General features: G+C 35.1%; 1 protein-coding gene across 2 annotated transcripts in view; it reads left to right on the forward strand.

The window, feature by feature from the left end:
• The first annotated feature begins 561 nt into the window (after positions 1-561).
• The window catches only part of MIER2 (MIER family member 2), a 116,128-nt gene continuing 103,651 nt past the window's right edge, over positions 562-13,038 (forward strand). The window contains exon 1 of one of the 2 annotated variants that reach the window (XM_056518048.1): positions 562-583. In XM_056518048.1, coding sequence (XP_056374023.1) covers positions 577-583 — 7 coding nt within the window. In that variant the 5' untranslated portion in view covers positions 562-576. Of the gene's footprint in view, positions 584-624; positions 700-13,038 lie in introns of those variants that run through there. The other variant, XM_056518047.1, reaches the window with a different exon arrangement.

A 13,038-nucleotide genomic window follows, 5' to 3' on the forward strand; every position in this document is an offset into this window, starting at 1 on the left:
AATCCCTGTAAAACCAAGTGTTGAGGTACTTAGTAAACCAACCAATCAGATCCCAGCTATTATGTCCCATGACAGGTGAGATGCTAAAAGCTGTGACCTGATTGGCTGCTATCACCTCTAGTTTACCAAGCATATAAAGCGCCCTAGACTTTCATTACTGAGAGAAGCTGCTTCCATCCTCACAGCCACCTTCCTTTTCCAATAAGCACTTCGCTGAGTACAAGGTCTCGGCTATAAGCGGACACTTGCCGTTATATGGCCGCCAACCTATCGCCGCTAACGTTCTCCAGTGGCCTCCGTACCTACTAATTACTACTGAGGGGTCTCAGCCTATGCGCGTCACGTGACGCTCTACCTGGGTCACGCCCCTCCTTCCGCCCAGTTGCCAATCGCGTTGGTCGCTCACATCCGGGCCACGCTGCTCCTCCTGCTCCGGTGCTCGGCGGCTGGAGGTAACCGGGACCAGGGTGTGGCACGACCGGGGCTGGCTCCGCCCGGGGCGGAGGGGGAGGGGAGACAGTCATTTAATGCCGGGGCTTGGCGGAAGTTTTGCCTATGTGAATCTAGTGTAGTTGCATGGAGGGTAATGTGAGTGTCAGGATGACGTGGAAGCTGTGAATGTGGGAAGTATCGGCATGCCAGCTGTAAAGCTTCACGTGTCTGTGACATACAGTGAATGGAAGGATGGCACACCGGGTGGTGAGGCAGTGCACGCCCCCTGATAGAGGAGTGAGGGTAGAGCGGAGCATAGTGTGGGCATACCTTCATGGCACCCCTGCATGCCCAGCATAGTCCATCCCGTTATGAATGACCTATGTGTCACAGAGCACCCTGAGGGGCATGGATCATTCATTGTCCACTGGTTTGAAACTAGAAGACTTTCCCAACTTTCTTGTGGAAAGAGATGGCATGTGAGGAAGAATATAGTGGAATACATGCCACTGTGTAGGATGCCGCTTATCTCATGCCAGTGTATATACCCCAGAAAATGGAGTCCTTCATAGAGCAGTACTAAAGCATGCTACAATGAGATACATACAGGCAACACAGATACATATAATAAGATAGGAGCGGACATGCCAGAGGGTGAACACATAAGGCTAAGTTCACACCACAGTTCAACTCCATCGCTGGGTCCGTTTGGGGCCACATAACCGAGTCTTTTGCACAACGGTTCCCCAAGGATCCCATTGATTTGAAAAGGGGTTTCTCTGGTTTTCCATTTGTTGTTTTGGAGGAGTTGAGCAGAGAAAAAAAAAAGTGTACCTGCAGGATTTGTCTCTCCGCTCATATCCCATACTGAAGGATGGTGTGAACTTACCTCACGGAGGTGAAGGATGGTGTGAACTTACCCTTATACCATAGCTTGTAAGGCTGTAAAAATCCATCCATTCAGTTCAGCCTAGTATAATATAGCAGCGTTTCCCAACCTTTATCACGACTGTACCCACAAAGGGTGAAAGTATGTCCGCAGGTACCCCTTGTGTGGAACTTACGTGTGAGAGGTATCTACGGACAAAATAAGCAATAAAAGTCCTTAATTTCATAATGGTGTTTGCTTACCTTTCTAATGTGATACTTAATCCCCAGGTGCCATTATTCTCCCCTGCCTCTGATCCCCTTGTGCCATTATCAGAAAATGGCAAAAGGGAATCAGAGGGAGGGGGCAATAATGGTACAAGGGGATTTAAGAACATCTTTAGCACAATATAACTTATCCCCTCTCCCAAGTGGCATCCAATCCGCGCTTTGCACTGACAAATGCTGGCCAATGCATGGCCAGTATTTGTCAGCGAATTACCATACCCCTGCATAACCCTTGGCGTACTCCTGGTTAAGAACTCCTGCTCTATATTGTGTATTCAAATGAAGGCAAAAACAAATGTTATTGCTCTCCAGACTCTAATGACTATAACCTGTAATATTATTACTCTTCAGAACCTAATGACTATATCCTGTAATGTTATTACACTCCAGGATCTAATGTATAACCTGTAATATTATTACACTCCAGAATCTAATGACTATATCCTGTAATATTATTACTCTCCAGAATCTAATGACTATATCCTGTAATATTATTACTCTCCAGAACCTAATGACTATATGCTGTAATATTATTACACTCCAGAATCTAATGACTATAACCTGTAATATTATTACACTCCAGAATCTAATGACTATATCCTGTAATATTATTACACTCCAGAATCTAATGACTATATCCTGTAATGTTATTACTCTCCAGACTCTAATGACTATATCCTGTAATGTTATTACTCTCCAGAATCTAATGACTATATCCTGTAATATTATTACTCTCCAGAACCTAATGACTATATCCTGTAATATTATTACTCTTCAGAACCTAATGACTATATCCTGTAATATTATTACACTCCAGAATCTAATGACTATATCCTGTAATATTATTACTCTCCAGAATCTAATGACTATATCCTGTAATATTATTACTCTTCAGAACCTAATGACTATATCCTGTAATATTATTACACTCCAGAATCTAATGACTATATCCTGTAATATTATTACTCTCCAGAATCTAATGACTATATCCTGTAATATTATTACTCTCCAGAATCTAATGACTAAATCCTGTAATGTTATTACTCTCCAGAATCTATTTACTATACCCTGTAATATTATTACACTCCAGAATCTAATGACTATATCCTGTAATATTATTACTCTCCAGACTCTAATGACTATATCCTGTAATGTTATTACTCTCCAGAATCTAATGACTATATCCTGTAATATTATTACTCTCCAGAACCTAATGACTATATCCTGTAATATTATTACTCTTCAGAACCTAATGACTATATCCTGTAATATTATTACACTCCAGAATCTAATGACTATATCCTGTAATATTATTACTCTCCAGAATCTAATGACTATATCCTGTAATATTATTACTCTTCAGAACCTAATGACTATATCCTGTAATATTATTACACTCCAGAATCTAATGACTATATCCTGTAATATTATTACTCTCCAGAACCTAATGACGACTATATCCTGTAATATTATTACTCTTCAGAACCTAATGACTATATCCTGTAATATTATTACTCTCCAGAATCTAATGACTATATACTGTAATGTTATTACTCTCCAGACTCTAATGACTATATCCTGTAATATTATTACTCTCCAGAATCTAATGTATAACCTGTAATATTATTACTCTGCAGAACCTAATCACTATATGCTGTAATATTATTACACTCCAGAATCTAATGACTATAACCTGTAATATTATTACACTCCAGAATCTAATGACTATATCCTGTAATATTATTACTCTCCAGAATCTAATGACTATATCCTGTAATATTATTACTCTCCAGAACCTAATGACTATATCCTGTAATATTATTACACTCCAGAATCTAATGACTATATCCTGTAATATTATTACTCTTCAGAACCTAATGACTATATCCTGTAATATTATTACTCTCCAGAATCTAATGACTATATCCTGTAATATTATTACTCTCCAGAATCTAATGACTATATCCTGTAATATTATTATTCTCCAGAATCTAATGACTATATCCTGTAATCTTATTACACTCCAGAATCTAATGACTATATCCTGTAATGTTAGCACACTACATAATCTAATGACTATATCCTGTAATATTACTTTACAGAATCTAATGACTATATCCTGTAATGTTATTACTCTCCAGAATCTAATGACTATATCCTGTAATATTATTACTCTCCAGAATCTAATGACAATAACCTGTAATGTTATTACTCTCCAGAATCTAATGACTATATCCTGTAATATTATTACACTCCAGAATCTAATGACTATATCCTGTAATGTTATTACTCTCCAGAATCTAATGTATAACCTGTAATGTTATTGCTCTCCAGACTCTAATGACTATAACCTGTAATATTATTACTCTTCAGAACCTAATGACTATATCCTGTAATATTATTACTCTTCAGAACCTAATGACTATATCCTGTAATGTTATTACACTCCAGGATCTAATGTATAACCTGTAATATTATTAATCTCCAGAACCTAATGACTATATCCTGTAATGTTATTACACTCCAGAATCTAATGACTATATCCTGTAATATTATTACTCTCCAGAATCTAATGACTATATCCTGTAATATTATTACTCTCCAGAACCTAATGACTATATCCTGTAATATTATTACACTCCAGGATCTAATGTATAACCTGTAATATTATTAATCTCCAGAACCTAATGACTATATGCTGTAATATTATTACACTCCAGAATCTAATGACTATATCCTGTAATATTATTACTCTCCAGAATCTAATGACTATATCCTGTAATATTATTACTCTCCAGAACCTAATGACTATATCCTGTAATATTATTACTCTTCAGAACCTAATGACTATATCCTGTAATATTATTACTCTTCAGAACCTAATGACTATATCCTGTAATGTTATTACACTCCAGGATCTAATGTATAACCTGTAATATTATTAATCTCCAGAACCTAATGACTATATCCTGTAATGTTATTACACTCCAGAATCTAATGACTATATCCTGTAATATTATTACTCTCCAGAATCTAATGACTATATCCTGTAATATTATTACTCTCCAGAACCTAATGACTATATCCTGTAATGTTATTACACTCCAGGATCTAATGTATAACCTGTAATATTATTAATCTCCAGAACCTAATGACTATATGCTGTAATATTATTACACTCCAGAATCTAATGACTATATCCTGTAATATTATTACTCTCCAGAATCTAATGACTATATCCTGTAATATTATTACTCTCCAGAACCTAATGACTATATCCTGTAATATTATTACTCTTCAGAACCTAATGACTATATCCTGTAATATTATTACTCTCCAGAATCTAATGACTATATACTGTAATGTTATTACTCTCCAGACTCTAATGACTATATCCTGTAATATTATTACTCTCCAGAATCTAATGACTATATCCTGTAATATTATTACTCTCCAGAATCTAATGACTATATCCTGTAATATTATTACACTCCAGAATCTAATGACTATATCCTGTAATATTATTACTCTCCAGAATCTAATGACTATATCCTGTAATATTATTATTCTCCAGAATCTAATGACTATATCCTGTAATCTTATTACACTCCAGAATCTAATGACTATATCCTGTAATGTTAGCACACTACATAATCTAATGACTATATCCTGTAATATTACTTTACAGAATCTAATGACTATATCCTGTAATGTTATTACTCTCCAGAATCTAATGACTATATCCTGTAATATTATTACTCTCCAGAATCTAATGACAATAACCTGTAATGTTATTACTCTCCAGAATCTAATGACTATATCCTGTAATATTATTACACTCCAGAATCTAATGACTATATCCTGTAATGTTATTACTCTCCAGAATCTAATGTATAACCTGTAATGTTATTGCTCTCCAGACTCTAATGACTATAACCTGTAATATTATTACTCTTCAGAACCTAATGACTATATCCTGTAATATTATTACTCTTCAGAACCTAATGACTATATCCTGTAATGTTATTACACTCCAGGATCTAATGTATAACCTGTAATATTATTACTCTCCAGAACCTAATGACTATATCCTGTAATGTTATTACACTCCAGAATCTAATGACTATATCCTGTAATATTATTACTCTCCAGAACCTAATGACTATATGCTGTAATATTATTACACTCCAGAATCTAATGACTATAACCTGTAATATTATTACACTCCAGAATCTAATGACTATATCCTGTAATATTATTACTCTCCAGAATCTAATGACTATATCCTGTAATATTATTACTCTCCAGAATCTAATGACTATATCCTGTAATATTATTACTCTCCAGAACCTAATGACTATATCCTGTAATATTATTACTCTTCAGAACCTAATGACTATATCCTGTAATATTATTACTCTCCAGAATCTAATGACTATATACTGTAATGTTATTACTCTCCAGACTCTAATGACTATATCCTGTAATATTATTACTCTCCAGAATCTAATGTATAACCTGTAATATTATTACTCTCCAGAACCTAATGACTATATGCTGTAATATTATTACACTCCAGTATCTAATGACTATAACCTGTAATATTATTACACTCCAGAATCTAATGACTATATCCTGTAATGTTATTACTCTCCAGACTCTAATGACTATATCCTGTAATATTATTACTCTCCAGAATCTGACTATATCCTGTAATATTATTACTCTCCAGAACCTAATGACTATATCCTGTAATATTATTACTCTTCAGAACCTAATGGCTATATCCTGTAATATTATTACACTCCAGAATCTAATAACTATATCCTGTAATATTATTACTCTCCAGAATCGAATGACTATATCCTGTAATATTATTATTCTCCAGAATCTAATGACTATATCCTGTAATCTTATTACACTCCAGAATCTAATGACTATATCCTGTAATGTTAGCACACTACATAATCTAATGACTATATCCTGTAATATTACTTTACAGAATCTAATGACTATATCCTGTAATGTTATTACTCTCCAGAATCTAATGTATAACCTGTAATATTATTACACTCCAGAATCTAATGACTATATCCTGTAATATTATTACTCTCCAGAATCTAATGACTATATCCTGTAATATTATTACTCTCCAGAATCTAATGACTATATCCTGTAATATTATTACTCTCCAGAACCTAATGACTATATCCTGTAATATTATTACTCTTCAGAACCTAATGACTATATCCTGTAATATTATTACTCTCCAGAATCTAATGACTATATACTGTAATGTTATTACTCTCCAGACTCTAATGACTATATCCTGTAATATTATTACTCTCCAGAATCTAATGTATAACCTGTAATATTATTACTCTCCAGAACCTAATGACTATATGCTGTAATTTTTTTACACTCCAGAATCTAATGACTATAACCTGTAATATTATTACACTCCAGAATCTAATGACTATATCCTGTAATGTTATTACTCTCCAGACTCTAATGACTATATCCTGTAATATTATTACTCTCCAGAATCTAATGACTATATCCTGTAATATTATTACTCTCCAGAACCTAATGACTATATCCTGTAATATTATTACTCTTCAGAACCTAATGGCTATATCCTGTAATATTATTACACTCCAGAATCTAATGACTATATCCTGTAATATTATTACTCTCCAGAATCTAATGACTATATCCTGTAATATTATTATTCTCCAGAATCTAATGACTATATCCTGTAATCTTATTACACTCCAGAATCTAATGACTATATCCTGTAATGTTAGCACACTACATAATCTAATGACTATATCCTGTAATATTACTTTACAGAATCTAATGACTATATCCTGTAATGTTATTACTCTCCAGAATCTAATGACTATATCCTGTAATATTATTACTCTCCAGAATCTAATGACAATAACCTGTAATGCTATTACTCTCCAGAATCTAATGACTATATCCTGTAATATTATTACACTCCAGAATCTAATGACTATATCCTGTAATATTATTACTCTCCAGAATCTAATGACTATATCCTGTAATCTTATTACACTCCAGAATCTAATGACTACATCCTGTAATCTTATTACACTCCAGAATCTAATGACTATATCCTGTAATGTTAGCACACTACATAATCTAATGACTATATCCTGTAATATTACTTTACAGAATCTAATGACTATATCCTGTAATGTTATTACTCTCCAGAATCTAATGACTATATCCTGTAATATTATTACTCTCCAGAATCTAATGACAATAACCTGTAATGTTATTACTCTCCAGAATCTAATGACTATATCCTGTAATATTATTACACTCCAGAATCTAATGACTATATCCTGTAATGTTATTACTCTCCAGAATCTAATGTATAACCTGTAATGTTATTGCTCTCCAGACTCTAATGACTATAACCTGTAATATTATTACTCTTCAGAACCTAATGACTATATCCTGTAATATTATTACTCTTCAGAACCTAATGACTATATCCTGTAATGTTATTACACTCCAGGATCTAATGTATAACCTGTAATATTATTACTCTCCAGAACCTAATGACTATATCCTGTAATGTTATTACACTCCAGAATCTAATGACTATATCCTGTAATATTATTACTCTCCAGAACCTAATGACTATATGCTGTAATATTATTACACTCCAGAATCTAATGACTATAACCTGTAATATTATTACTCTCCAGAATCTAATGACTATATCCTGTAATATTATTACTCTCCAGAATCTAATGACTATATCCTGTAATATTATTACTCTCCAGAACCTAATGACTATATCCTGTAATATTATTACTCTTCAGAACCTAATGACTATATCCTGTAATATTATTACTCTCCAGAATCTAATGACTATATACTGTAATGTTATTACTCTCCAGACTCTAATGACTATATCCTGTAATATTATTACTCTCCAGAATCTAATGTATAACCTGTAATATTATTACTCTCCAGAACCTAATGACTATATGCTGTAATATTATTACACTCCAGAATCTAATGACTATAACCTGTAATATTATTACTCTCCAGAATCTAATGACTATATCCTGTAATATTATTACTCTCCAGAACCTAATGACTATATCCTGTAATATTATTACTCTTCAGAACCTAATGACTATATCCTGTAATATTATTACTCTCCAGAATCTAATGACTATATCCTGTAATATTATTATTCTCCAGAATCTAATGACTATATCCTGTAATCTTATTACACTCCAGAATCTAATGACTATATCCTGTAATGTTAGCACACTACATAATCTAATGACTATATCCTGTAATATTACTTTACAGAATCTAATGACTATATCCTGTAATGTTATTACTCTCCAGAATCTAATGACTATATCCTGTAATATTATTACACTCCAGAATCTAATGACTATATCCTGTAATGTTATTACTCTCCAGAATCTAATGTATAACCTGTAATGTTATTACTCTCCAGAATCTAATGACTATGACCTGTAATATTATTACACTCCAGAATCTAATGACTATATCCTGTAATATTATTACACTCCAGAATCTAATGACTATAACCTGTAATATTATTACTCTCCAGAATCTAATGTATAACCTGTAATGTTATTACTCTCCGGAATCTAATGACTATATCCTGTAATATTATTACACTCCAGAATCTAATGACTATAACCTGTAATATTATTACTCTCCAGAATCTAATGACTATAACCTGTAATGTTATTACTCTCCAGAATCTAATGACTATAACCTGTAATATTATTACTCTCCAGAATCTAATGTATAACCTGTAATGTTATTACTCTCCAGAATCTAATGACTATATCCTGTAATGTTATTACTCTCCAGAATCTAATGACTATAACCTGTAATGTTATTACACTCCAGAATCTAGAGACTAAAACCTGTATTGTTATTACACTCCAGAATCTAATTACTGTAACCTGTAATGTTATTACACTACAGAATCTAATGACTATATCCTGTTATGTTATTACTCTCCAGAATCTAATGACTATAACCTGTAATATTATTATTTTCCAGAATCTAATGTATAACCTGTAATATTATTACTCTCCAGAATCTAATGACTATATCCTGTAATATTATTACACTCCAGACTCTAATGACTATAACCTGTAATGTTATTACTCTCCAGAATCTAATGTATAACCTGTAATGTTATTACTCTCCAGAATCTAATGACTATATCCTGTAATATTATTACACTCCAGACTCTAATGACTATAACCTGTAATGTTATTACTCTCCAGAATATAATGATTATATCCTGTAATATTATTACTCTCCAGAATCTAATGACTATATCCTGTAATATTATTACTCTCCAGAATCTAATGTATAACCTGTAATTTTATTACACTCCAGAATCTAATGACTATAACCTGTAATGTTATTACTCTCTAGTGACTATACACTGGAATATTATTACTCTCCAGAATTTAGTGACTATACCGTGTAATATTATTACTCTTCACCCTCTAGTGATAATATCAATTCTTGAAGCAGAATACTCTTTATACTCCTGAATATAACCCAATAATTCAATTTTTAATGATTTTTCTGGGTACCCATGGCAACCAATTGCACAAATTGCTTGAGATATTTACCTATAAATATTGATAATGGACTATAAATACGGAAGAGGTATGTGGCCTATACAAATTGGGAAGCCTACACCGAAGGGCCACTTTTTTGGGGGGGAATCCACAATAGCATAGGAAAACACGGCATGTCATTGGTGCTACACTAGCTGGGGCCAGGATTTAATAAACTGCCAAAATTGTGGGGCTTAGGCTATTTAAAGGGGTACTCTGGAGCAAAAAATGTTTTACATTTACTGGTGCCAGAATTGGATTGGATGCGAATGGCAATGTGAACGAGGCCTACACAGATTACTTTGTAGTATATAGCATCTGATAAGTGCTGGAAGGATTAAGATTGTTCTAGCCAAAACCAGAAGTAAATTAAAAATGAATGACAAATATAAAAGAAGGAAATCTACCTGCCGCCCCCACTACTGGCTTTGGCTCAAAAACTGCTGTGGCAGTTGCAAAAAAAAAACAAAAAACAGCCGTGTATGATGGCAACTTGCAGTTGTGTTGAGAGTATACAGGGAATGATTAAGGGAAAACATCCAGTGAAATGGGGGTCCTGTGGACATAAACAACTCATTGACAAAAGATGACGCACAACCAACCACAATGTTGGTGTTCCAGCTAATGTTCCTAAATGTACAGCCTGTATAGCATAGGCTATTATCGGAGAATGTGGAGGTCTATGAGATGGTGCGGTCCTAGTGCTGGCATATTATAGTGGTGCCCCGCAGTTTGTGGAATGTCCTCATGGAGATTCTCCATGCTGACATTCCATTGTGTGAATATAGCCTTAGACACTGAATTGGTGCAGCAGCGCTGGGATAAAATATATGGTGCTGTAGAACTAGTAATGGTGAGTGTGCATGATATAGGCAAAAAGAAAAAAAAAAAACAGATTGCTGCTTTAATACAGATTGGCTTTAACAGCAGGTGACCAGTCTGAGGGTCATTACTGTCTAAGGGAAGCAGGGAAAAACATTACCAATTCACGCAAATACAGATTTCTCTGGCACCATGTTAATGGGAGTCAGAACTTGGTATAAACACAAAGTCTTAACATTTCTGGCTGGTAGAGGTGGCATTATAATATGGGAAATGTTTCTTTGGCACATGAGTGGTTGGACATTTAGACAGTAGGAATTATTGAGGTCAAGCGAGTGCATCCCTTCATGGCAGATGTAAACACAAAAAAGTGGTACTTGCCTACCCCAATCCCCACAGGTGTTATTCCATTGGCTTACGGACTCCGCTCATTACTGCTTCTTCACGGTTCCCATGACACATTGTGCCTACACGAACTGCCCGCTCAGCCAATGACTGACTGGGCGGGAGACTGCTTCTTCCAATCATAGGCTCTGCTGGGCAGCTCCTGCAGGGATGATGTGTCACAGAAATCAGAGGAGTCCATTGACTAGGTGGTGGAACACCCCATTAAGGCCCTTGCTATTGCTGACCTCAGTCATGGAGAATGGTCGACCATCAAGTATAATAGATGGAGTAGAGAACTGGACGTTACAAAACAATCTGAGAATAGTGGGGATGCCAGAATCCATATGCTCCATGAATCTCTTCGATATATGCGAAAAAGAACTTCCCAAGGCACTGACTCTAAACCCCTACTGCTAGGTGGAAGATGCCCATTGTGTTGGCCCAAAGCCTGGGGGCTCAATTTCTAAAAGAGCAACACAGGGAGACCCTTATCTGCGACTAAGGGAAGTCATAATAAAACTACTAAACTACATTGACAAGTTTGTTAAGAGCCTTTCAGTGCCACTCACAACAAGTACGCCTGTGGGGCCACCCACTCCTGCTGTTTGAGGACTACTCTGCTGAAGTGCAGAGAAAAGCTTTCAGCAGAGTGTACACTCATTTGTATCAACAGAAAGTGAGATTACAGTTGCAGTATGCCGTGGTGCCCTAGAAGAAGCAGAGTGGCTGTTGAAACCCGACTGCCTGAAGCAGAGGCATCCACTTCAAGGTCTCTCCCACCGGGGGATCCAGGTTATAAACTTTTGTGGTTCGTTAAGTTTCTGATTATCAGAGCCCACATTTGTCTTGCAGCCCCCGCAGCATTTAAGGAGCTATACTAGGACTTTACTCTGGACTCTGATATTCGTCACTTGAGGCCAATGGCTACACTATGGAGACATTTTGGAGACATTTCAGGTTTATTTCAGATATGGGAAACCTATGGTTAAGGAATAGTTTAGGCGTACTGATTCACAATTTGTGATCGTACAGTATTTCTGACAGTTTCTATCTGTTCTTATGGTTGCAGATATTCCAAGTTTCATATAGTAATATTGCTTTGCATTTGTTGCTCATATATATGTTTACTTGTTAGTAGCATTGCTGGCATGGCGAAGTTCGGGGTGTTACTGCTTGTTAGAAAAAAAGTGAAGTCTAAAACACAGCGGTACATTATTGTGCTGCGCTGATACCATGGTGTGCCCTTTCTTCCCATTTTTCTCCCTCCCCAATAGATGTCTATAGTACTCTAGGTGGGCCCTGCTCTTATATCTTATAACTGATCACATGGCATCCTTGATTTACAATACTCATGTGAGATTTACCCTACCTCCCTCGTTCTTTCCCCACCCTTTTCTTTTCTCTTCTTTTGACCCTTTTCTCCTTTCTCTATCTTGCTTCCATTACCTCTTTATATCTTCGAAGTCGAAGCTCCTGAAACATCTCAAATGTTTATGCAATATTATTGCATTCCTTCAGAGATGGATTTTGTACTATCAAAGAAAATATGCAACGGATCCAGCAGATGCAG

This window comes from Hyla sarda, chromosome 1 (genome assembly GCF_029499605.1).
Source record: "Hyla sarda isolate aHylSar1 chromosome 1, aHylSar1.hap1, whole genome shotgun sequence".
NCBI classification, from domain to species: Eukaryota; Metazoa; Chordata; class Amphibia; order Anura; family Hylidae; genus Hyla; species Hyla sarda.